At 55.2% G+C, this 25,284-nt stretch overlaps 1 protein-coding gene across 3 annotated transcripts in view; it reads left to right on the top strand.

The window, feature by feature from the left end:
• The window catches only part of SPTB (spectrin beta, erythrocytic), a 124,659-nt gene that overhangs the window by 93,442 nt on the left and 5,933 nt on the right, over nucleotides 1–25,284 (top strand). For all 3 annotated transcript variants that reach the window (XR_007128504.1, XM_047735673.1, XM_047735672.1), the window contains 15 exons: nucleotides 1,521–1,667; nucleotides 2,949–3,212; nucleotides 3,573–3,779; nucleotides 4,431–4,520; nucleotides 7,662–7,940; nucleotides 8,419–8,549; nucleotides 9,470–9,674; nucleotides 9,959–10,333; nucleotides 11,697–11,941; nucleotides 13,090–13,228; nucleotides 13,692–13,776; nucleotides 14,602–14,798; nucleotides 15,101–15,150; nucleotides 15,620–15,698; nucleotides 24,905–25,152. Coding sequence is in view for 2 of the 3 variants with exons in the window: in XM_047735673.1 (XP_047591629.1) it covers nucleotides 1,521–1,667; nucleotides 2,949–3,212; nucleotides 3,573–3,779; nucleotides 4,431–4,520; nucleotides 7,662–7,940; nucleotides 8,419–8,549; nucleotides 9,470–9,674; nucleotides 9,959–10,333; nucleotides 11,697–11,941; nucleotides 13,090–13,228; nucleotides 13,692–13,776; nucleotides 14,602–14,798; nucleotides 15,101–15,150; nucleotides 15,620–15,698; nucleotides 24,905–25,152 (2,741 nt within the window). In the remaining variant the exon portion in view is untranslated. The remainder of the gene's footprint in view (nucleotides 1–1,520; nucleotides 1,668–2,948; nucleotides 3,213–3,572; nucleotides 3,780–4,430; nucleotides 4,521–7,661; nucleotides 7,941–8,418; nucleotides 8,550–9,469; nucleotides 9,675–9,958; nucleotides 10,334–11,696; nucleotides 11,942–13,089; nucleotides 13,229–13,691; nucleotides 13,777–14,601; nucleotides 14,799–15,100; nucleotides 15,151–15,619; nucleotides 15,699–24,904; nucleotides 25,153–25,284) is intronic.

The following is a 25,284-nucleotide window of genomic DNA, read 5'->3' as shown; positions in this document are numbered from 1 at the left end:
GTGTCCTAGAGGTAGAACAGTCATGGGGGCTGGGGAGACACCCTGATGGCTCAGTCCGAAGAGCAGGATCAGTTGATCTTAAGGTCATGGGTTTGAGCCCCATATTGGGGTGTACAGATTACTAAAAAAAAAAAAATGAACTTGAAAGAAAAAAAGAAAGAAATTGAGAGTCTAGAATTTCATAAAGGGAGCTCTGAGGTCATCCTCTAGAATCTTGGGTTCTATAATTTTTTCCCCAAATCTACAAATTTTAATTTGCCTAGTCCAGGGCAGGGTTTCTCAAAGAGTGGCCTGAGGGCTATCTCTATGGAAGTCCCCTGGGACCCTGGTCAAGGCCGGCTTCAAGGACATGCCACCTGTGCATTCATCTAGGGCCTGTGCTCAGAAGGGCCTCATGCTTGCTTTAATGCTCTGTGGTTGCCATCTTAAAATTCTTTTTTTTTTTTTTAGATTTTATCTATTTATTTGATAGATGGCAAGAACAGGGGAGCAGCAGGCAAAGGGCAAGGGAGAGAAGCAGACTGCCCTCTGAGCAGGAAGCCTGATGCAGCACTTGATCCCAGGACCCCGGAATCATAACCTGAGCTAAAGGCAGATGCTTAGTGACTGAGCCACCCAGGTGCCCCTGCCATCTTGAAATTCTTAATAATTTTGAGCATTCCCACTTTGCACTGGGCCCTGCAAATTATGGAGCCACTCCTGGCACTTGTTAAATGCAAAGTCCTGGGCCCCGCTCAGGCCCAGATGAATCAAAACCTCAAGGGATGAGAGAGACAGTAGTGTTTTCAACAAGTCTCCTTGTTGAGAGCTGACTCAGAAGGTCCTTGCTCAGCCTGGGGTGAGCTGTGCAAGGAATGTTTTTAACCCGCACTCCTGGAGTACACATGGAGTCCCTCCACGAGTGGTACTTCTGTTTGGAATGGTGCTTTCTCTGACTTCTTTCTCTCTCCCATCCTCATACCCCTCTCCTCTCAGCCCAAACAACTTTGTTTTCATCTGCCTCTGCCCTTGGCACCAGCCAGGCTTGGTCTGCTGCCAGGACATCTTGGAAACATCGGATGCTCATCAGAGTTCTTCCTCATTGTTAATTACAAGATCTGCCCTTGGCTTCTTCCTCAGATAACATTTTCTCTGTGTTTATTAGTGATTTCTCACCCTACTGCCAAAGGGTGGACTTATCTATCCATTCAGTAAGCATTCACTGAGTTCCCTCAGTGGGCCAGGCCCTGTCCTAGGTCCTGAAAAAATGGCAAGAAGCATAACTATCCCTGGTGTCACCTACGTACACTCAACTGGGGAAGACGCTCAGGTACCACTATTTTAGCCCTGAGACAACACAGGTTAAGTTGCTTGTGCTCAGAGTCAGGGACCAAGCGTTTTAGAGAGTAGTACTCTGCTGTATTCATACTTCCTCTCCTGGGCTGCCTTCTGCAGTCAGAGGTGAACAGCAGGTCCTGCCCTGAGCCCCTGGCCAAAGAGGTCCACTCAAAGACTGTTGGACTCCCTCCTTCTGTCCACAGCTCACTCTCTGGATCAATGACAAGCTGCTAACATCTCAGGATGTCTCCTATGATGATGCGAGAAACCTGCAAAACAAGTGGGCAAAGCACCAGGCCTTTATGGCAGACCTGGCTTCCCACCAGGGGTGGCTGGATAGCATCGATGCGGTAAGTGAAATGAGTGGGGCGTGCTGGGGGCTCTCTTCCCAGATGTGCGTGCCTGAGTGGGGCTTCACGCAGCGCATGGACACCGTCTGAAGCTTACTGGACAGTATGGAACCTGGAAGTGAAACACTTCTCTAAAGAGTAGTCCAACCTTCAGAGCTCCTGCCACGTCCAGTCCTGTTAGGCCTGGTCAGAATCGGTGTGTCCTTTGTGGCACCTGAGTCTGGGGACAGACCAGACACTGAGGAGACCTGGGTGCGTGCCTCAGCCTCTGGTGCCAGGATACCAGCTCTCTCCGTGTGCTTCCATTATCCTCACCAGAGCCCCAGCACTGTCCTGCCCAAGGGCAGGGGGATGTGGGAGATGAGCAGAGTGGTCCAGGGGACCGTGGAACCTCATCGTTTGGACGGGCAAGACCACCAGGGAGTGGTCATTCACACCCCTCATAGATGGGGGACACTAAGAGGATGACCCCCTTATAATAAGCCCGCTCCAGGGCCCACATTAAATGTAGCTGGCATTCCATGCGGGTGTCCCTCGCCTTTGCTCCCCACTGCTGTGGCTGTCCAGGAAGAAGCAGGTGTAGGGTCCACACAGGGCAGCAGCCATAGTGGTCGAAGGTGCAGACTCTGAGCCAGACTGTCCAGATACTCAACCTCCCTGAGCCTCAGTCTATCCATCTGGAAAATGAGGGTAAGCGCAGTACCTGAGCAAGGGAATTGTGAACACTAAAGCGCTTAGCGTGCATAGTACTCGGCGCTTATGAGGTACTCAGTAAATATTGGCTGTTACTAGCAACATGCGTTCCTAGGCCCAAATCGCATTACACTGTACCCACCCGAAAGGGTACATTTATGCAGGTGAAAACCTGGTAAGACAAACCCAGTAACTAAAAGATACCACCGAAGACTAGTGCACAGCTGCTGGGAAGACCGTTGAGAGCATAGAGTCCTTTCCATGCTGGCTGGACCTGAGTGGATCTTGTTTCTTTTTTTTTTTTCTTTTAATTAAAAAATAATTTAGCATCAGCTGATCCTGGTCAGCAACAACTCCCCATACTACAGTCTTCCGGAGTCCCTAGCCCCAGACATACCCCTCCCTGTCACATCTTCTCCTGCAAATACCTCTGGGGGTGCAGAGTCAGCGGAGCCTCAGCTGCATTCTAGGCACATTCTTTGCCTCCCTGACCTCCCCCTCAGTTAACCCCTGGCAACTACAACCCTTAGAGGGCCACTCCAAGGCTGCTGGGCCTCAGAGGGTGAGCCCTCCTGCTTCCCCATGCAGGAAGGAAAGCAGCTGATGGAGGAGAAGACCCAGTATACAGCGCGGGTGGCCCAGAGGCTGGAAGACTTGCACCGGCTCTGGGATGAGCTTCAGGCCACCACACAGGAGAGGGCCCAGCATCTCTCAGCTGCCAGGAGCTCCTACCTGCGCTCACAGACCCACGCCGACCTCAACAAGTGGATCAGTGCTATGGAGGACCAGCTGCGGTCTGATGACCCCGGCAAGGACCTGACCAGTGTCAACCGGATGTTGGCGAAGCTGAAGGCACGTGAGTGGGTTGTAGACTGGGGATGTCGGAATAGGAGATCTTGGGGAGGGAATCTGAAACCTGAAAGTGAGGACTCCTTCTGTTCCTCTTAGCGGGGCTTGAGCAAAACTGTCTCCTGATTGATAACCCATCTCCTATCCCTTTGCAGTGGGTAAGACAGGGATCCTGGGTTAAAAAAAAAAAAATTGCACAGGAAGTATAGGACAGGCACCTGTGGGAAGGCTGAGTGGGAGCATCCAGAGAGACTTCCTGGGGGAGGCCGGACCTTTAAGGATGGATAGGATATGGATGATGAAGCAGACGCAGGGCTACCCAGGGGCCAAGGCTGTTACCGACACTGTCCTCTTGTGTCCCAGCGTGTGGAGGACCAAGTGAACGTGCGGAAGGAGGAGCTGGGGGAGCTGCTTGCCCAGGTGCCCTCGCTGGGAGAGGAGGCAGGAGACACAGACATGAGCATCGAGAGGCGGTTCCTGGACCTCCTAGAGCCCCTGGAGAGGAGGAAGAAGCAGCTGGAATCATCCCGAGCCAAACTGCAGATCACCAGGGACTTAGAAGATGAGACAGTGAGTTGGCTGCAGACCTCACCCCCAGGGGCCGAGCAGGCAGCTGCCGTCAGGATAACTGGCTGCCGCCCAGGGCGGTTCTTAGCACATGTCCAGTCCTCTTCCCTCCTGATCTCAGAGCCGTTGTGATAATTATATTAAATATGAAAATAGGGACGCCTGGGTGGCTCAGTTGGTTAAGCAGCTGCCTTCGGCTCAGGTCATGATCCCAGCGTCCTGGGATCGAGTCCCACATCGGGCTCCTTGCTTGGCAGGGAGCCTGCTTCTCCCTCTGCCTGCCACTCTGCCTGTGCTCACTCTCGCTTCTCTCTCTATGACAAATAAATAAATAAAATCTTTAAAAAAAAAATGAAAATAAAGCCAGTGCTTTTGGAACAGTAACTCAGTCATGGACTTTGAGACAGACTTGGGTTCAAGATCCAGCTGTGTTACCTTCCACCTGGATGACCAGAAGCAAATTATTTGGAACCTCCATTCAAAATATCTAAGTGTCCCCATCTGTAAAATGGGGACAAAACCCTGACGGGGTGTGGGAAGAGAACCAGGCAGACACAGTAGGAGAGAGCTCTGTCTGACTCTGTCTGGGGTGAGTGCTTGGGGGAGGGTGGCCACAGTTGTCATCCACTGAGCCCCGCCTTCTGGTCTCTATAGCTCTGGGTGGAAGAGAGGCTGCCTCTGGCCCAGTCAGCCAACTATGGCACGAATCTGCAAAATGTGCAGCTGTTAATGAAGAAGAATCAGGTGAGTCCTGCTTCATCTCGTTAGTGCCCACACCTGCCCCCTCCCTGCCGCAGCCCTGCCCTATCCTGCTCTGCACAGGGCGGAATGCCCAGCCCTGACCTTCAGAGGGCCAGCAACAACAGATCATTGTTCTTGTTGGTAGCTGTGGGGCCCCCAGATCCCATAAAAAGAGAGCTTTGGTGATGGCAGAGAGAATTCTAGGAAGTCCATGGCAGGGCTGGTAGGGGGGTGTCCAGATGATTTGGGATTTGGAGCCATTCAGACCCACCAGAGCATTGAGTGACTACAGGACCCTGGCCTGGGGGGTCATGTGTCCCGTGTCCTCCCTGAAAGGAAGCCCATAGCTCCTGGTTTCTTTCCTAAGACTGACTTGCCCCTCTTTCAGGACTGAGCCTGGCCTGTTGGATATCCTCAGGGCAAGTAGGCCCCGTTTTTCTGCCACGTGAGGATACTCATGGGAAGCCTTTAAACTTGGCCCCTGAGCCTATTGGAGCAACATCCATTTGCTGTTCTGCTCTTTCTTAAACCTCATGGATCATTTCAGAGGCCCTGGTCAGACTCCTGGAAGTGAGCAGATGCAATACTTCCTCCTGTATCGAGAGTACAAGTGTCGTGTTTTGTCTTCCAAGAAGGCCAGCTGCACACGCTCATGGTGTCTCTGAGGCCAGCCCCTGGTCTTGGGAAGAGAGCGGCTCCTCCTGCCTGCTGAACTCTCTGGGTCAGGAAGTGGGGGCAGCCACGCCCAAGAGCAATGAGAGCCTGGGAAATGGTCTTGGAGAAGAGCAGTGTGTCCCAGAATTTGAGTCAGCTCAGCACCTCCTTGGGGAAGAAAGGAGCCAGCCAGCACTTCCTCACAATAACAGCAGCTGACATCTGCTCACAGAGCCCAGCAACTGGGCAAGGGTCTGAGTTACATTCAAAGAGGTGTCTGAAAAGTTCCTCAGACCGTTTGCTTCCAGTTGACATTGACCTAGTCACAAAGGCTCCAGTGTGCACAGGCAGGGTCTTGGGCTAGAAGGTAGTAGATAGGGGTTCCACTAATGCCACAACCTGTAGTTAAAGGAAGGAGACTGGTAGAAGGCAGTATCCTGGGGCCTCCGTTTCCTCAACTGTAAAATGAGCTGACATCTGTCCTTTTGACACTAAAGTCTTTGACTCTATCTGGCCTCAGTGTGATTGCCAGAAGACTCCCAGCTCTGCTGAATGAAGGTTGCTATTTCAGGAAAAGGGCAAGACAAATATGGGTGGGTTTCCCCAACCAAGAAGGGAAAGATAGCCTCTTGGGAAATCCTGGCTGCCCTCGTCAAGACTTCTCCAGGCTAGACCAGCTATAGCTTAAATCTCATTTTATCGTTCCCTCTGTTGCAGTGGTTCTCAACTTCGGTATGTACCAAACTCACCCAGAGGGCTTGTTAAAACACAGTTGACCAGGCTCAGTCTCAGGTCTACTGAATCAGACTCTGGGAGGAGAGCCTGGTAACTTGCACATCTATCAAGATCCTAGATGATGCCAATGCTGTTGGTGTGGGATCCCACTTTGAGAACCACTGCTCTGATGGTTATCCATTACAGCTAGAACCATTCCTGCAAGGGCTCACATGAATGGTTCTCAACTTTGGCTGCACAGTAGAATTACCTGGGGGACATCTAAACCTATGGATGCTCCGTTCCTACCTCAGACCAATTAATTAAGGTCCCTGGGGATAGGGCCCTGACTGTGTGTGTTTTCCTAGATTATTCAGTGTGCACCCAGGGTTAAGAACCACTGTCCCGCCTGATCTGGCTCTGGCCTTCCTCTAAAGCTCACTTCTCACCACTCTGACCTGCCTCCATAGTATTCCAGATTTTCTGGCCTCCAATGGTCCTGGCTGGCTTCCATCCCGGGGACTTTACACTTTCTCTTCTGTCTTGCCTGCAACACTCATTCCCCAAACCTCTGTACAGTTACCTCCTTCTCACTGCTCATGCCTCACTCGGATGCCATCTCCCTGGGAAGGCCCTTCCTGACTCCCCCCAGCTCAAGTAGCCACCAGCACGCCCCGGCAGACATTCTCGATCTCAGTGGGGTATCTTTCTCATAGCACCCATTATCCACATTTATTCACTTATTTCCATGCTTACCATCCACTCTGTCTACAACAGTGTAAGCTTTATGAAGGCAGGGGTTTTGTTGATCTTATTTCCACAACGTCCCTAGAGCCCAGGACGAGGCCCAGGACCGAGGAAATAACTTCATAGCTCTCTTTGGACACATGAGGTAGAAAGAATGCATCATAAGGAAGCACACTCCATGGGAGTCTGGAAAGGAATTACCTAAAAAGAGAGGGAGAGAGATACATTTTAGGATCCCTTGCAGAGGTCACAGGATCTCAGGGAAAGAAAGTGGCACACAGACTGATACCATGGGTTGTGGGAATTCAGTTGCATGGACAATGAAAAACAGTCAGGATTGAGATTCCCAGTATAAAGGGTCAGAAGGTATTTCAGCAAGTTAGGTGACTTGTGGCTCTTGCTGCTTCTGTGGACTTTCAGTGCTGACAGTCACTGTTGGATTGTGTGTAGGGCTCTCGCCCCTGCCCTCCGTTGGTTTTCAAGGCTGCGGGGAGATTGTAGAAAGGGAGGAGATGAGGTGTGGGAGCCGAGAGCCCACATGCAAGCAGCAGTGAGGCAGGGCCTCTAGGACCCAAAAGTGAGCCCCACACGGGTAATGGCCCACCAAAGAAAAAAGCCACCCTGTCACCAGAGAGAGAGGAAAATGCCCTCTCGGTGACCAAAGGCTTAAACAGCAAACAATATAGAGTTCGCAAAAGATCTGAGAAATAGAAATGGGGGGCGGACTCTGAGCAAGGAGCCACCATCAGCTGTTGTCTCCCATGGAGCCAGAGGTGCTAAAATAGGATCTCAAAGGCCATTTAGGAATCGGCTAAGAAGCAAGCTCTGCTGAGACACAGGAGGCCTAGGGAGCAGGGAGAGCCACGTCCAAAGGCCCACACTGCTGCTCACTGTGCACGGGTTACACGGTCCGGGCCACCACTGGGCCCTCACTAGCTCCGGAGCATGCCTGAGTGACCAGAGGGGGCCCTCTGCTGCCTGCGGGCCGGCCCCCCACCTCACCTCCCAGCCCTTCCCCTCTGGCCGCAGACGCTGCAGAATGAGATCCTGGGCCACGCACCGCGGGTGGAGGACGTGCTGCAGAGAGGGCGGCAGCTGCTGGAGGCGGCCGAGATCGACTGTCAGGACATCCAGGAGCGCCTAGGGCACCTGCAGGGTGCATGGGACACGCTGCAGGAGGCAGCGGCCGGGCGGCTGCAGCGCCTGCGGGACGCCAGCGAAGCCCAGCAGTACTACCTGGACGCAGGCGAGGCCGAGGCCTGGATCAGCGAGCAAGAGTTCTACATCATCTCCGACGAGATCCCCAAGGTCGGCCGGGGCTGGGGCGCTGGTGCCAGGCTGGGAGCCAAGGCCAGGAGGAAGAGCAGGGGCGGGGCCGGCAGTGGGCAGTCGCACATCGCAAGTCCGGGCATCTGAAGGGTCAGCTGCTGTGGCAGACATCCAGCAGCCGGGTGCCCCATTTGCCAACTTAGATGTGATCGAACCCAAGATTTCCCCACCTTTTTCGTGCCATGGCTTCTGTATGGAGGGCCTGCCAGGAGGGAGGGAGAGATGAGGTGAGCCACCTCTGAGGAAGTTTTCACAGGGTCAGATCGGAGCTGGGACTGGGAGAGTAGGTATCAGAGAAGATCAAGAGGAAGGTGGGGTGTTGCTGAGGAACGAGTAGCAAGAAGGAATCGTGCACCACTCTCTTGTGAGGGTCCTCTGAGCCTGGCTGCACCCCCATTCTGCAACCCAGTCTCAGGCACCTCTGGGAGTAAGTGCCCTGAGATTCACTGCCTCCTAGGATGAAGAGAGCGCCATCGTGATGCTGAAGCGGCATTTGAGGCAGCAGCACACGCTGGAGGAGTACGGAAGGAACATCAAGCAGCTGGCCACCAGGGCCCAGGGCCTCCTGTCTGCGGGCCACCCTGAGGGGTGCGTGTGCCACTGGAGTGACTTGACCGGGTGATGGACATCAGCCTGGGGGACCCCACCAGCTGGGATCCCTTCAGGTCTAAGGGGGAAAACAGCAACAGTTTGGGGAAGAACTGGGTTGGAGACCACTACTTTCTGGACTGCTAATTGGCCTGATTGCATCTCATGCCTTGGTTTTGCATGAGGAGCTCCAAACAGGGCCAACTAAGGCCTGGTTTTCAAGAAGATCAGAAAATACAATAGCGAAACTACCCTCTCGGTGAACCAAGAGTTCCAATCTTTTGAAGAATTAGATTATGCTAAGAGATACTGGAGAGTAACTTTGCTTTTCTCTTTATGGTCCTCAGAAAGTACCTCAGGATCTCCCAGGGTCTCAGCAAAAATCATTATATAGGCATGAAGGTAGAAAACTTACATCCATCTAGTCAGTGGGTCTGCTGGGCCAGACTCATTGGGCTGCTCCCCCAGGCATGGCCTGGGCCTCAGCTGCCTGCAGGGCTTCCACAGCTGTGGGGCTTCAGCAGCCACCCCAGCATCTCCCGAGGAGCCCCAGGGATTGAGCCCCATCCCTGCTGGCACTGGAGCTGGGCTGCCGGTGCTGCTCCATCAGCCTCCTTGGGAGGATAATGGAGGAGGTCCCTTTTGTCTCCCTGAGCTTCCTGGAGTGAGGGACAATGCGGGGAGGCACCCCGTCCAGACAGGACACATTTCTGTCCTCTCCTGAGGCATTCTGGTCTACGGGATGGTTCTTTTCCCCCCCAACACTTCCCAGAAAAAACTGCTCTCGTCCCACCTAGTTCCCCTTCCCCAGCTTTCCCTGCCATGGGGCTGGGGAGAAGTAGATGTGCCCCTCCGAGCTGGGCTCAGAGCTCTAGGCTCTCTACCTTCGTCTCTGAGTGCTTTCTGGTTTTGAATTCCAGGGAACAGATCATCCGACTTCAGGGGCAAGTGGACAAGCAGTACGCAGGGCTGAAGGAGGTAGCCGAAGAACGCAGGCGGAAGCTGGAGAACATGTATCACCTGTTCCAGCTGAAGAGGGAGACAGATGACTTGGAGCAATGGATTTCAGAAAAGGAGCTGGTGGCCTCCTCCCCTGAGATGGGGCAAGACTTTGACCATGTTACTGTGAGTACTCACAGTGACTGCTCTCTCCGTCTTCCTTCAACACCAGAGACGCAGGTGCAGTCAGGCCAGACACACACACGCGCACGCGTGAACACACACACACACACACACACAGTGCTACACAGAGCTGGAGACACACTGCCCCGGAGCCCATGCTTCCCTGGGAAGGTGTGGCCGCAGATGGTTGTGGTTCCCACCTTGTGAAAGTCTGCGGCTAGGGAGATGACACCACACACCCCAGCCCTAGGCCTCGATAACCACCTTTCTGTTTCCCCCACATCCAGCTGCTCCGGGACAAGTTCCGGGACTTTGCCCGTGAGACGGGGGCGATTGGGCAGGAGCGGGTGGACAACGTGAACATCATCATCGAGCAGCTCATCGACGCTGGCCACAGCGAGGCAGCCACGATTGCCGAGTGGAAGGACGGGCTAAATGAAATGTGGGCAGACCTACTGGAGCTCATTGACACACGCATGCAGCTGCTGGCCGCCTCCTACGACCTGCACCGCTACTTCTACACAGGCACGGAGATCCTGGGCCTCATTGACGAGAAGCACCGAGAGCTGCCTGAGGACGTGGGGCTGGACGCCAGCACGGCCGAGTCCTTCCACCGGGTGCACACGGCCTTCGAGCGGGAGCTTCACATGCTGGAACTGCAGGTGCCTTCTGTCCCCTGCTGCCCCCCCTGCCCCCTGCAGGTTCCAGGGACCTGCCATCCACCTCTTCCCCAGGGGCTCGGGGGTGTCAGCCTCTGGAATGGACACCAGCAAATTTCACCTCTTTCGAAAGGCAACAGCTTGCTGCAGAAAGGCTGGGAGCTGTGGCTTTCAGTCATTCTTTAGCTTCAGAAGTAGTTCTTCAATCTGAAACCTCACAAAAACCCCAGGCATCAAACACCTAAAAATGCTCCATGTCTGGCTGTGCCACAGCATTCCTGGCAGACACGTACACGGTGCTTTTCTAGCACTCGGTACTGGTATTAGCATCACACTCTGTCCCATACTCCAGAGCTACGTACAAACATCATCTGCTCTTTATAGATGAGGAAAGCAAGGCACGGTGTGTAAATGAGCTCCCTAGAATGTGTGGACAGTGCCCCCAGGATTCGGATCCGGGCTTCCTGGCTCTAGACTCCATGCCCTCAGCCACTGGGCTGTTCAGTCTTTCCACATGGGAGCTGGTGGGGCGGGGGGGCCCCCAGGAACTGCTGAGACCTGCTCCTCCCATCACTGGGGTGGTTCCTGAGACACTGCTGCAGGCCCATAGGGCTCCACAGAACTTGGTGTGATGGAAAGGGTGAGAGCAGGGGGCCCCCCGCTGCTTAGGCCTCAGGAGCCCTGCAGAGGCCCCAGGAGAGACGGGCTGGCTGTAGAATCCTGTGTCCACCCAGCGGGGCTCAGGGATAGGACACCGAGGTGGGTTGGGCCCTGGTTCACTCAGAAGAGAAGCTCCTGGGAATGTCATCCAGCTGGTAGTGGGTCCTGCCCTGCAGCCCTTAGGCTTCAGGGGTGCTACAGCCCCTGAGGGGGGCACAGCCCACTGACATCTCAGGAATGAGACCTCATTGCAGCAGGACTGGCCTCAGACAGGGGACCTGGGAGAGCCGCTCCCTTGGACAGGCAGATTATGGAGAGGTTAAGAACAGGGAATCCAGTCTGCACCCCTCAGGCCACTCACTCAGGCTCCCTGTACCTCAGTTTCTTCATCTCAAAAACAGGGATCACAGTAGTACCTCTTTCATAGGGTGCCTGGCACCTAGTTACTATTATTACAGTACTTCAGGGGAGACCAAAGGGCACAGAGTCCCTTTCACTCTTATATCCTCATCAAAACCCAAAGGATGGCTTGGGTCCATAGAGGCCAAAACAAGGAGACTTCTCCCCCAGCGTTAGTGGAAGGCTGAAGATCTTGCCTTCCAAAAGAGACCTGGGGAGGAAGACCCAGAGGAGAGAGACCCCTTGCCCTGCAGGGGCCCAGGGCACATCTTTCTGGGGAACGACGTTCAGTTTTGCCCAACCACAGGTCCAGCAGTTCCAGGATGCGGCTGGCCGCCTGCAGAAGGCGTATGCCGGGGAGAAAGCAGAGACCATCCAGAACAAGGAGCAAGAAGTGTCCGCCGCCTGGCGAGCGCTGCTTGACGCCTGTGCTGGCCGCCGCACCCAGCTGGTAGACACGGCAGACAAATTCCGCTTCTTCAGCATGGCTCGAGACCTCCTCTCCTGGATGGAAAGCGTCATCCGGCAGATTGAGACCCAGGAGAAGCCTAGGTAAGGGGGACATCCTCAGGACAGCCCCACCCCTCAGCCCCTTTGTCCCCAAGGCTGGCAGAGCAGGCCACTGCCCTGGGACTCCTCCTTGGGGGACCATCTTGGACTGTGGGAGCACAGATTGGGTCCAGGGAGAAACGGAGTAGCTTAGCTTCTCCTGAGGGGACCGATCATTTCAGAGTAAAGGGAGCCCTGAGAGTGGCAAGAAAGACCTCTGCCATTCAGACCTGATGGCAGGGCAGTGACCACAGCTGTCAGGGAAAGTAAGCACTTCGCACACCCAAAGCTGGGCAGGTCCAAGCCTATGTTTCAGCCCCGTTCTGGGATGCAGAGGCCATTTCCCCCAAGCTCCAGAAGGAGCTCATTGTGCATGCGAGGTGGGGGCGGGGGCTCATGGCAGTGAGACCCTCGGCAGGGAGCAGCTCTCCCCGGGACTGTCTCGCCGGCAGTGGTCATTGGCCCATCTCTGTCCCTCTGCCCTGGAGCGCCCGTTGTGACAGCCAAGACTTTATAGTTTACATCTTTATTCAGAATGCGCTTTGCATAACATACCATCCGGCCATTAACGTGTCCCATTCAGGAGTTTTCGCATGATCACCGGGTATGGCCCTCATCACATTCTAAGTTTAGAAGACTTTCATCACCCCAGAAAGGATCCCGGTACCCGTTAGCAGTCATCACCCCACAGTTTCCTCCTCCCCCGAGCTCCTGGCAACCACGAGTCTGCTTTCTGTTTCTCTAGATTTGCCTGTCCTAGATTTGTCCTAGAAGGGGACTCCTACAGTACGTGGTCCTTTGGGACTGGCTCCTTTCACTTAGTACAAACCTTTTAAGGTTCATCCATGTTGTACCGAGGATCAGAACTTCATTCCTTTTTATTGTCAAATAATATTCCCAGGCTCCTTCTGGGGTCCCCGTACCCCTGACTCATCCCCTGCCAGCTGACCAGCTGACCAATGGAAGACACTAGGGCTCAATGTTCCCACTGGGGCTGGCCAGAGAGAGAGGAGGAAGTAGGGTCAGACTCCCAGGCAGGTGGAAGGTGGCCCTCTGTGGTCTGGACTTGGCATCGGGCAGGCCAGAGTCACCCAGAGTTTCCTTCTTCCTCAAACTCCCTCCCTGACCCTTGACCCCACCCCCACCCCCAGGGATGTCTCCTCAGTGGAACTGCTCATGAAGTATCACCAGGGCATCAAGGCAGAGATTGACACCCGGAGCAAGAACTTTAGCGCCTGCCTAGAGCTGGGGGAGTCCCTGCTGGAGAGGCAGCACCAGGCCTCGGAGGAGGTGAGAGGACAGTGGGGTGAAGGGGAGCCCCTCTCTGTCCTTGCCTGCATTCTCGCCGGGCTAGACAGTTTCCTGGGAGGGAGCTGTAGGCCATGGGTTCTCTGAGGAGACTCTCTCACTCGTGGAGCATCAGGGCTGTGTGCAGGCCCAGGGATTGGGGCCCCATCAACCCCAGCCAAGGCTGGCAGCTTAGTAGAGGAGAGCAGGCTCGTAGTCCACCTAGCCACCCACATGTGTGCACACTGTGGCGTGGGCAAGACCCATTTCCTAGGAGAGGCACATGTACCTCAGAGAGGTTAAGTCACTTGCCCAAGGTGGCACAGCTGGCTAGTGGCTGGGCCAAGACTTGAAGTGAGGTCCTTGTGACCAAACCCAGCATGCTTTGCAGGACGCATTTGCACACCACCTCAGACAAGGGGAAGGTTTACTAAAAGCCTGAGCTGTTCTCCCTTCCTTCCCACAGATTAGCGAGAAACTGAAGCAGGTGCTATCCAGGAGGAAGGAGATGGATGAGAAGTGGGAGGACCGCCAGGAACAGCTCCGCATGCGTGAGTACACCCAGAACTTGGGGAGGGGGCAGACTCCTGCTGAGGTGGGGGCGGGGCAGGAGTGATTTTCATCTCCTAGAGGGGAGACCCCAGAACGCCACCCATAAGCAAGGTTCTGGAGCCAAGGGCCTCGGAGGTCCACACAGAGGAGCCTAGACACGCTGCTGGCTGCCCACCTCTGACCAGCCCGCATGCCCTCTCCCTGCCTGCCCTCAGCCCCGCCTGGGTCCAGGCAGAGCATGAGTGGCTCAGCTTCTGCCAGGAGGACACCACAACCGGGTGCCAGGCTGGTGTCCCTGTAGCTGGGGGGAGGAGTCAGGTTAAAGCTCTAGCACCTCCCACTGCTGGATCTGAGGCATGTCAGACACAGAGCTCTGTCCCCTGCAGCTGGAGACCGAGGAAAGGGAAAGTCCTACCACTTGGGAGGGAGCTGCACGCAAGCCAGGAAGGCCTGACGGCCCCGCGGCTGCTTGGGCACAGTTATGGGAGACAGCCAAGGACTGGGAAGAGAGCGTGTAGGGCAAAAGGCTGCTTGTCAAAGGAGACTCTAAGCTACATTTTTTTCCAACTAGAGTTTGTTCTACTTTATGTGTTTTTCCAATATTTTTATGGATGGAGATGAGGAAACCCTCCCCCATGTGGTATGGGATCGAGTGGTCTCAGGCAGTAGGTCACCGCTGAGCAGGGTGTCCCCGTGGTTCAGTACCCCTGTGAGGGCCTCCTGCCTGGCCACCAGCTCCTCGTCTGTGGAGCAACCCACTGCTGAGTGCTAACAGGCCCTTCTTGGGCCCTGTGGGTGGGTCTGTGTCTTGTTCCCTGTGGCAGTACTGGAAGTGTGCCAGTTCTCGAGGGACGCCTCTGTGGCCGAAGCATGGCTGATCGCCCAGGAGCCCTACCTGGCCAGCCGGGACTTTGGACACACGGTGGATGGTGTGGAGAAGCTTATCAGGAGGCATGAGGCTTTTGAGAAGTCCACAGCCAGTTGGGCGGATCGCTTTGCTGCCCTGGAGAAGCCCACCACGGTGAGCTGGGAATGCACACTGGGAGGCCCCGCAGCCACACCTCAGAGGAGGGGGGACCTCAAGTCAGGAACTCTGAGCCTGTTATTAGGCACACACGGACAGTGTAAAAGGCTTGGCGAGGGGCAGAGTGGGAAGGAAATAGGAGACGTAGAAAGCACTTCCAAATGCAAAAGATAAAGGTGATAATTTCTAAAAGAACAAACACTAGGTGCGTGGGGAGCTATGTTTAGGCAAGGCTGTCTAGCAGTGAGAGCCTCTTCTCTGTGGCTACTCTGATACCCTGGGTCTTTTCTTCCCCTTAGCTTGAGCTAAAAGAACGCCAGACCCCAGACAGACCCGAAGAGGAGAGTGGGTAAGTGGGGAGGGCCAGGCCGATTTAGCAGGAGGAGCGTTCTGCCAAGAAGGATGGGTGGGAAGGGGGAGGGAAGGTACTTTTCATCAGAAACAGGCCCCCTGCTGTCTTAATAATACCTCTCACACCTAGGCCACTAGCCAGAGAAATCTGGGGTGTCTGCAGCCTAAAGGCAGAGAGGAGCTTGTGTTTTCCCCAAATCACAGGTGGTCTGAAGGCCTGGTGCAGGCAGAAAGGCCCCCTGCTCTGGGAGCCACTGAACACATGCTCCAGAGGCCATTCTGCCTTCAACCGTGTCCATTTCTGAAGAATCTGACATAGTGTTTCCAATTAAGCAGTTCCTTGCTGAGTGCCTGTTGCTGGGAGGCCCGGACCAGGAGAGAGTGGACAGGCTTCTGGTGGGAAGAGCAGGAGGCCAGGCACTGGCTTTGGGGAGGCAGTTTCTAAAGAGGGGCTGGGTCTTCCACAGGCCTCAAGAGGAAGAAGGGGAGACAGCAGGGGAGGCTCCCCGAGGTCCGCATCGCGCAGCCACCGAGAGAACATCCCCGGTCAGTTTCCTGTCCTATTTGTCTGGTTCCTGGGAGTCCTTGCTGCCGGAGCCCTCCCATCCCTACTAGGCTTGGCCAGGGTAGAACATGAGAACAGGCTTGCGCCACCCACGCTTCCAGCTCCTCTTTCACATCAGTCTTCTTTTTCACTTAGGTTTTCTTAATTTCTAGAATAATTCCCCTCCTTCCTTCACCCCAAAGAAACTGACATGCCAGCCCACTGACATGACTCTTTTTAGTTTGATTTTATCTAGTCTAATAAATTTTATTGTACAAATACATCACTATCTACATTAGGAGAAAGAGTTGATCCAGGGAAAGTTTATTTTTATATACCATCATTCTCCCATGTTCCCTCTTACTCCGTCTTTAACCCAGCATGCCCTACACACACATTCACACACACGCGCGCGCACACACACACACACACACACACTCTCACATATACACAGACAGACCATCTGACCTCACCTACCCCAGCCACGGGCATTCAGGGCAGTGAAGGGGGGACACCCAACCCTCTAGCAGATCCCTCCTTCCTACCCTGAGCCCCCTCCCCTTTGCTCCCCCCACCCCCGGCCTAATGCCTATGGGTGGGCTTGGATGTAGAGCTGGCTCTGAAGCAGGAACAGACTTCAGGAAGCCCTGCTGGAGCAAAAGAGACCCCCAGGGCTTCTGGGTCACAGGGCCAGTCCCCCAACCTTGTAGAAAAGGAGGGTGCAGCAGAGTCTTGGCTGATGGAAGTGTTGGGAGGGTCCAAGATAGACCAGCTGCCAAAGGTGTGGGGCACATGGCTTCAGGAAGGAATAGGTCCATTAGCTGAAAAGACCCAGGGTGTCCGTGCAGGGAGCCTGAGGCTATAACCCCAATTTTGGAGAAATGCCCTTAGGGATTGCCCTAAGAAGACGAGACTTCAGCATGTGCCTTGCATGGCTCACCAGTGCATGCGCCCCACCTGTTCAGCTGCCCGCTGGAACTTGCCTGAACTTTTAGGGAGATTGGTATTCTAGGTGGAAATCTCTGATACACCAGCCACCCCAGAAAAATGCACCTACAATGAGTATTTCCCATGCAGAATCCCCATCAGGTCTGTATCTCAGCTCTTCTCACACTTCTGAGAGTCACACACACCCCCTCCCACGCTGAGCACCCTCTGTGGCCTCCAGCCTGGCCAGAGGCCTCCCTTTCTGAGCTGCACCGGCCCGTCATGTCCAGCAGAGGGCATTCCTGGGCTCCCAATGGAGGGCCTCTCCCAGAAGTGCCTTCTGAAGCACCATCACCGCATGTGGGGTCTCTGGTGGACTTCGTCCCAGCCCCTTTTTCCCAGAGACAGCCCCTCCTGGAAGGAGCGAGAACTCTGGGGGCTGGCAGGAACAGTGGACGCTGGGGCTGGGACTGGGACTGTCACACACCGCCCGTGCTTCGGCTGTCCATCCCTGTGTGTCTCCGTGCAGTGGCGTCCTGGGTCTGCGGGCTCCTTTGTGACCACCTGTGCGACTCCGTGGTTTGTGTCGTGTACGTCTGTGCAAATGGAATTATGTGTGCATCAGAGCTGCCTCTGTCCAGTGCCTGAATGTCACTGGGTTTGGGGAAATAAAATCTGCTTGGACCTGAGTATCTCTGGAAAGAGGGAATGAGCCTACATTTGAGACCCTTCCCAGAGAGCCGGCCACTGCCAGAGGGGAAAATGCCTGTGTTTGGTACAGGAAGAAACCAGATGGCAAATCCAGGGAACAGCAGGCCTGAGGCCTCATGGAAACAAATTCCCTGCTACTTCTTATTTCTGAGCCCTTAGTTGGGCTTTATGAGGATCTGCAATTGGTCTTTGACCTGAGAAGAGAGGAAAATGGGTCCCATGCAGCCTGGGACACCTTTACAGAAACCACAGGCTTCTCCTGAGAAGGGCTGGCAGTGCACTGCCCCTTCTCTCTGGCCTGGCCTGGGGCACGGTGGCTCTCCTGCTGTCCCCTCTGTGTGGTCTGGTCAGGGCACCCTGTAGAATAGAACCCTATAGAATAGGTTTCTGTGAAACCTGTCACTAGTGCATGCTGGCTTCCTGCTTGGGGGAGCGGATGGGAGTGGGTCAGGCACCTGAACCCCTGCCTAGCCGGCTACACAGCACGGTGGGGGTGGGGAGCAGCCTGCTGGCTCCAGCTCAGCCCTCCCTCTCCCGGCTGCTGCGTGCTTGCCACTCCACGTCAATCTCTTCCTCAAGCACATCACCATACAATGAAATGCCTCCCTCACCCCCTTTCCACATTAGAGCGTGTTCTGGTTAAAAAAAAAAAAAAAAAAAAGCATTCATACAGGTAAGTGTGTAAGTGTGTATGAGGCCACACAGAAAAAACAAGGTATCACAAAAGCCAAAACTTCTGGAGTGGAAGTCAGGACTTTGGGTTCTAGTCCCTAATTCTGGGGGAGACTTCCTGCATGATTTTAGACAAACGGCCTAATCCTCCTGGGTCCCCTCACCTTTATAAAGCCCTCTCTTAGGGATTACAGAAAGTCTAGAACATTCCTGTGTGTCAAAAATGTACCAAAGTAAAGGAGAGGCTGGGAGAGGTGGGTTTCCCCTCTCTCTTCTGGTCTCATCCTTAGTTCTGAGGAGCCTGTTCGCTTGTCAGGTGCTAGTTGGTGTGAGGCTGGAGAGGGGAAAGGAGGTAAAGGGCTGGGGTATTTGCCTTTGTCCTTGTTTGGCGGAGAGAGGCAGGGTTGAGCCTCAGCTCTGGGGGAGGTCTGTGCTCTGAAGATGGCCCCAGGGTGCTGGATGGGTGCCTGGCAGCAGGCTGAGCCATCCCCCTTCCTCCTAGCGCTTGGGGCACTGTCACCCTAATCCCCCTGCCTTGTGTTTCTCCCCTTCATCCGGGGTGTGGCTCTAGAAGGGACTCAGGAGTCTTGTTAAGCACCCTCGACTTCCAGAGCCTGGGGGCCTGAGAGTCGCTGGTGTAGTATCTGTGGTGACACGTGGTTGATTTCACAGCGGACAGACGGTATCGCAGTGGGTCCAAGTCACTCCGGGCTTGAGGGTCCCCAGCCGACAGGGCTTGGATGTCTGCTGCGCACCGCATGTTTCTTGGCTTTGGGATAGAAATTGGGGCCTGCGTGAGGAACTCTCCCAGTGGGGCAGCTGTGACCATGGGAGGGACATCCCTGAAAGGGACTGGTGTTCCTAGGGGCTGTGACCACAAGAGCGAGTCAGTACTCAGAGTCACGGGGTGGCACGTGAGGCTACTCCAGTGAGCGACTGCTGGGTGCTGTTGCTATCAGGCCCCTTCGCCAGCTGCCCAGGGAGAGCTCTGACCCACGCGCAGCCCGCAGACGGCACTCTCAGCGCGCCCTTCCCAGAGGGCTGGACGGCTCATCCGGGAGGAGGGCGGGCAGTGGGGCTGCCTAGGACCCGTGCTCCTCCCTTTCAAGGTCTCAGAGGAAGCTTCAGGGAAATGACCAGCACTTGCGGATGTGAGGGGCGCGTGCCCGGTGCCCAGCGGGCTCGGGGTCACAGCCAGGATACCTTTCAGACCAAGCCTGGATGGCTCCGGCCACTGTTGCCTCGTTCGCAGGCTGGGCAGCTCCCCTCTGAGCGGCCTCCCTGGCGAGCAGCCTGAAGCTTTACTCCGCCCAGAGGCTGGGCTCCGCTTCCTTGGATGGAAGGGACGTGGGTGTGTGTGGAGCAGCTGTGTTTCTTCATGCCCGAGCAAGCTTTCCCCATCTTTCCTCCCCACCCCGTGAAGCCCAACAGAGCTGCTGCTTCAGGCGTTTGTCAGCCCAGGCAAATCACATTTGTTCATAAGGAGCAGAAGGGGCCTGGAGAGGACCCGTTTTCCCCAAACCTGGGAGTGGCCCTGTCTCCCCCAGATGCCTGAATCAGTGGTGGCGAGGCTGAGGTCTGCCTGCAGTCTGGCCCTGCACCCTGCCACTCCGGGGTCCTTCTGGACCTGTGTCCGCTGCTGGGTGTGTCCAACTCTCTGTGCTGTGGCCACACGTGACCCTCCCGGCTGGGCTGCTCCAAAGGCTACCCCTAAATTCTTTCTTCCAAGCTGTGTTTCAGAGCATCCCAGATATTGACAGACTTGGGACGGAACCCAGTTAACACTGGAGGCATCTCAGAAATGGGGCTTGAAGCTGCCAGCTTAACCACTGGGCGTCGGAGCTGGATGGGGGAATGGGCATCATTAATCTTTCTGAGCAGCTGGCTCAGAGTCACCATGGGATGGAGCGGCCACCAGCTTCTCAAGGGCAGAGGGACCAGAAGAGCCCACACTGCTGGCAGGAATGATGAAGACCGCTCCCAAGGAAGCCTCATTCTCCTCCCACCCATGATGGCAGTGGACCAGGTCTTCCCATCCCCGTCTGAGGGGACCTCGAACACTCCCTCTCCTTTCCCCTCACTTCACCTGGTGCCTTCCTCCACCCTCATCATCTCCCCTGCTGTGCCAGTTGTCATCTCAGGTGGATCGCTGGCCCCTGGGGTCCCATGTGGAGCCATTCTGCCCCCTCATCCCACCTCTTGTGACAGCTGCACCCCAGCCGCTCCTGCCGGCTTCTCTCCGTAGGCATTTGTCTCTGCTCACCCTGAGTTGCCATCTCTTCATTTCTTCTTTCAACTCAACAAAGCATTTCTTTTCTTGTAAACAACTGTCTTCTGAACTGTCTTCCCAGCCTGCCTGCCCACAGTCCTTCCCACCTCTTTGCCAGAGGACGAGTGCCCAGACGTCAGACACAAGGGGGAGCATACAATTCTCAGCTGTAGAAGTGGCCAGCTTCCCTCACCTCATTTCATAGCCTTGTTTGGGTTGCCTCAGGCATCCAGCCATAGGTCTCCTGTGGCCCTCAAGCCCCTCTTCCGGCCTTTAAAGGAGTTCTCCGACTCATCCCACATCAGCGGGCTCGGCCCATTTTGACCAAGAACCGCACCGCAGAGGCGCCCTCCTCTGGACCGGTAGTTCCTGCCCCCGCGCAGCAGGACTCTGTAGGAAAAATGCAGAGTTTGGGACCTTGACTTTCCACTCACTAGATATGTGGCTGAGCAAGTTACTCATCCCCCCTGACCCCCACTTTCCAGAATCTATACAATAGGGGTGGTGATGATACCGGCCTCACAGGTGTGAGTATTGGGAGAGAGAATATAGGTAGAACTTCTGGCATCTAGGAGAGTATCAGCCTTTACTTTTCCCTTCATTTTCTTCTGTCCCTCACTGCAGTCTTTCATCTCTTAAAAGAAGCCTTCTCCATATGAATTCTAACATCCATTGCCAGAGCCCTCCCAAACCAACTCCCCCCGCCCCAGTGCCTCCCCCTTGATCTGCCCAAGTATGCATTCCAGGCTCAGTCCTCGCTGTGAGATCAGATGGCAAGACCAGCACATGACAAGATAGAATGGTGTCTTCAGCGGGGGTGTGGGGGGGCACCCTCATGGCCTGGTTCTCGCTTGTCAGCATCTCCTTTAGAGAGAAGCTCCCTCACTTGTGTTACCTTGCTTGTTAATACATCTTGAGTTCATTGAGCATCTTCTAGAACCTCCAAAACCCCCTGTGGTCCCAGGCCAGGTGATTTTTCTCGTGGGAGCTGGAAAGTTGGCCATCTCTGTGCTGTCTTCTGCACCACCAGCTGGCTGGGCCTGGAAGTACACCTTCAGCTCCTTTAGTCCAGAGCGGAAATGTACCCATCTTTCCCCCACTTCTTGAACCTTCTTTGTGGTCCTCTGCATACTTCGCCTGCCCAAGCCAGCTTCCTAGCAAGGCAGGACCCTAAAAAGTCAAGCTTACAAGACTCTAAAAAGAGGTGGCCATCCCCTGCCCATCAGGAACTGAGAGGCCTCTCCCTGCTTGACTACAGTCCTGTGAGATCCTAAAAGCCTCTCCTGTCTGTGCCTTTTCCTCCCCTGACGTCCCCAAACCACAGGCAGTGCTGCCTGTCCTCTACCCTCCTCTGACCTCACGATCCCAGCAGCCAACACACACACACCTCCTCTCAGATGCCTCCACTTCAGCCACCTGTTCCCCAAACGGGAGAACCTGGCTCCACATCCCTGATTCCAGCCCCCCAACCCAGGCCGTTCTCCCACAGCCAGTCACTCCCATTTTTTGGCTAGACTGCCCAGCTGCTCCAGCCTGCCACCAAGAATTTCCTCCTGTCCCCCTCTTTTAGCCACCCCAAGGGACATCCCCCGGCGAGGCACCCTCAGCAGTGTGGGTAAAATCTGTGCTCCGTCCTCGGGAGCTAGGGGCTAAAGCAGTGGGCCTCCTGCCTTATAAGAGGACAGGAGGGAGCCTTAGATCATCTCCCCTCTCCAGGGCCTTTCAGTAGAAACTGCCTGTCTCTACAGCCACACGAGTAGCCAGCTCTGGGCCCCACTCCTCACCTAGCCACCCCGCCTCCTGTTCTACCCACCCATCCCTCCCTTATAGGGCAAGGCAGACTCTTCATATCAGAGCGTGGCACAGTTCCAGGGGCAGCAGGAACACGCCCCACCAACCTCCAACCCCTCCCCCAGCTTTCTTTTAGAAAGGGGGCTGGGAAAGTTAGATCCTTCTGGCCAAAGACCCTTCTGCCCCATCTTTCTCATCCGAGGCTCCTCCCTTAGCCCTGAAGAGCAGCTCTGCCAAACACTCCTCTCACCCTCATGCTGGGCTCTTGCTCAGGCCTTGGCCTTCAGGACAGAGGGACAGAGTGGCTTTTAAATTGTCTCCACACAAACAGTCAAGAGCACAGAAGAAACCTTTGCAGACATTGGAAAACCCATTTTCTAAAACAATCCCATGACCTGGCTATTTAACTTGTGACCTTGCAGGCCATTGGCCTCTGAATGCCCCTGCTAGGGAGTGGCAGTCCTGCACTCAGAAGGAGGAAGTAGAAGGAAGGTTAAAATGAAGTTGGCAGTCCTGGAAAAATCTGCCTTTATATTCAGAGGACAGTTCCAGAAAGGAAGGAGAATGGCAGCACAGGGAGAATATGTGGACACAGTCCCCAGTAAAACCAGTCTGCAGAGAGCAGAGGCTGAGCAAGAGAGGCACACACAGCTGCGAGGGTCTTCTCTGACCCCCCCTCCAACAAGCCCCTGCAGGTGCAGGGAAAGAAAGCTCTGGCCCATGACTAGGAGCAGTACAGCCAGATGGGAGAGGTGGGGGATAAAAGAGGCTTCACTTTCTGCATTAATAACCCACCCCCCACCAAGTTTTACACCCAGTCAGAAGGGCAGCCTGATTGAGTCCACAGAAGCCCGAACCCAGGCTCCCAGTCTCATCCCTGCCAATCTTGCCCTCCACCCCCCACCCCCCCACCCCCCCCCTGCCGCTAGAGGATGATCCGGACAGGGCTTTGGATCCTCTAGATCCTTGTGGCCAGTGCTAGCTCACGGCAAACATTTGAAGCTACAAGTACTATGGATGAGTTAAGATGAGTGTCAGCCAACCACAGCTCTTGTGGGGCTCTAAGACAGGAAAAGATGAAAGACCTAAAGATGCAATTTAAAAAAACAAAAAACCCTTGCCTTCTTTAATTCTGGACCGCATGCTCTCAATCACTTCTGATACTTATTAGCTGTGCGGCCTTGGGTAAGTCACTTAACCTCTCTGAGCATAGATTTCCTCATAGATTAAAGGTATTGGACTAGGTTAATGGTCTTCAAACTTTTCAGTCCCATTATCCTTTCTTTAAAGAAGATCTTACTGGAACCCCAACTTAAAACTGTGTATTGGGCAGTCCTAATTTGATGGGATCCAAGCCTTTCTCCCAGCCATGGTGTCAGACATCGGCATTAAGCCTCTCCTTCCATTGCTTTAATACCATCTCGGGCAGTCCTCGGTCACTTTCAGCTGTTAAAGAGTCTACCCAGTGTGTCTCTGTTTAAAGCTTCAATCCACTATCCGATGTTGTGTCCACTTTCTCCCATCCTCCATTTCTCTATTTCAGGTCTGAGTCATGGTCTGAAGGACCCACAATGGGGAGCACAGGGTCTCTGCCCTTCTTTGGCTTCTCCAGGCTCCACCTTCAGTTGTGGGGCAAGCAGCAGGGAGTAGCAAAGGGAACCCTGTCTCCTGCCTGGGGCAGCCCTAGTCCTCCTGGGCTGATGCCCTTGGTCCTTCAGCCATCCAGACGTGGCCAGCTCAACGACCTGCAAGAAGGACCCTTCCCGCCTGGTGCTGTAAGGTCTCCGGCAGTCAGGCCTGGAGACAGGGCTCTGACGAACTGGTTTGCGCAAGGCTCCCTTCACTGGCGCTCATTTGGCACACAGAAGACTCTCTCGTTTGTGCCCGACCCGGCGGTGGGGGGCCGGCTGCCCCTGCTGCTCCTATCTGTCCCGCCCTCTTCTGCCATAGATACAAAGGCAGGTCACAAAGGCCCCTGCAGATGGGACCAGGTCCGCTCCCCTTCTTGTGGACATCTGCCTCCACTGGAGGCCCCTCACTGGGCTGGGCAGGGGCTGGAGCACCCCACGCCCCCAGGGAAGTATAGGGAGGTAAAAGCCACAGTACTCCCCCACTTCCCCTCCCCCCAGCCCAGCAGGGACTCCTTCTTGTGGGGATTCTCAACATCAGCTGCTCATTAGAGAGTGTGAAAAGCTTACTCAGAACTACCACTGTGCTGCCCCCACTCTGGTGCCTGTTCTGTGAAAGCTCCTGAGGCCACGGAAGGCAGCCAGGGTTGGGAGCCACTGCCCTACTCCAACCAACCCCAGTCCACTGAGGGGGCAGGACCAGTTAGCCCAGAGTGGTGACCCGGGAGGACCCAGGTGGGTGGCATAAGGTGGCAGGGGAGACTTAGGGCCTGTCCCCTTGGCTTTGGGGACTTAGACACAAGCAAGTACCAGCAGAGTCCCCATTCAACATCATACTAGATGTTTTTCACATGTGTTAGCAGCACAACCCTTCATAGGAAATCTTGCCAGACGTTTAACTCAGCTGGAGGGGCCGGGGCAGCAGTGGAAAGCTCCAGCATTGAAACCATCACCCAGACCCCTCAGCTGACTCTAAGCAGCTCCATCACTGCGTTGTGTGTGTGTGGGGGGGGGGGGGGGGGTGGAGCCAGAGGCATGGGAAGAGCCTATGGGAGCAGACCAGGGCCCCCCCCCCCCCCGCAGGTCAAGGGAAAGCCAGAAAGGAAGGAGGCTGGGGGGTGGGGGGCTCAGCTTTCCCAGTCCTGCCAAGTAGCCACCATTGGGTCTGAACCCCTAGCAAGGTGTGCTCCTCCCATATGCCCCTGAGCAGGGGGAAGAAGAGAGCCAGTGGCCTCAGGACCTACAGCCGCCACTCCTTCCGGGGCCGCAGGAGAAATCCAGTGGGGATGAGAGGCCCGCCCCCGAGCCTCTCTTTAAGGTCCTAGACACGCCTCTGAGTGAGGGTGATGAGCCTACAGCGCCTCCGGCCCAGCGGGACCATGGGTACAGCGTGCAGATGGAGGGCTACCTGGGACGCAAGCATGACCTGGAGGGACCCAACAAGAAGGCATCCAACAGGTGTGTGTGGGAGGGGTACCGGGGGGGAAGTGTGGGCGCCTCCCAGGGACCTCTCCCCTTACAGAGCCTCGGCAACATGGGCGTTTGTAGGGGAAAGGGGGCCTCCTGCCTCTGATCTGAGGGCTCCCTTTG

This window comes from Lutra lutra, chromosome 7, assembly GCF_902655055.1.
Source record: "Lutra lutra chromosome 7, mLutLut1.2, whole genome shotgun sequence".
Lineage (NCBI taxonomy): Eukaryota > Metazoa > Chordata > Mammalia > Carnivora > Mustelidae > Lutra > Lutra lutra.
This window is presented reverse-complemented; position numbering and strand designations above follow the sequence as displayed.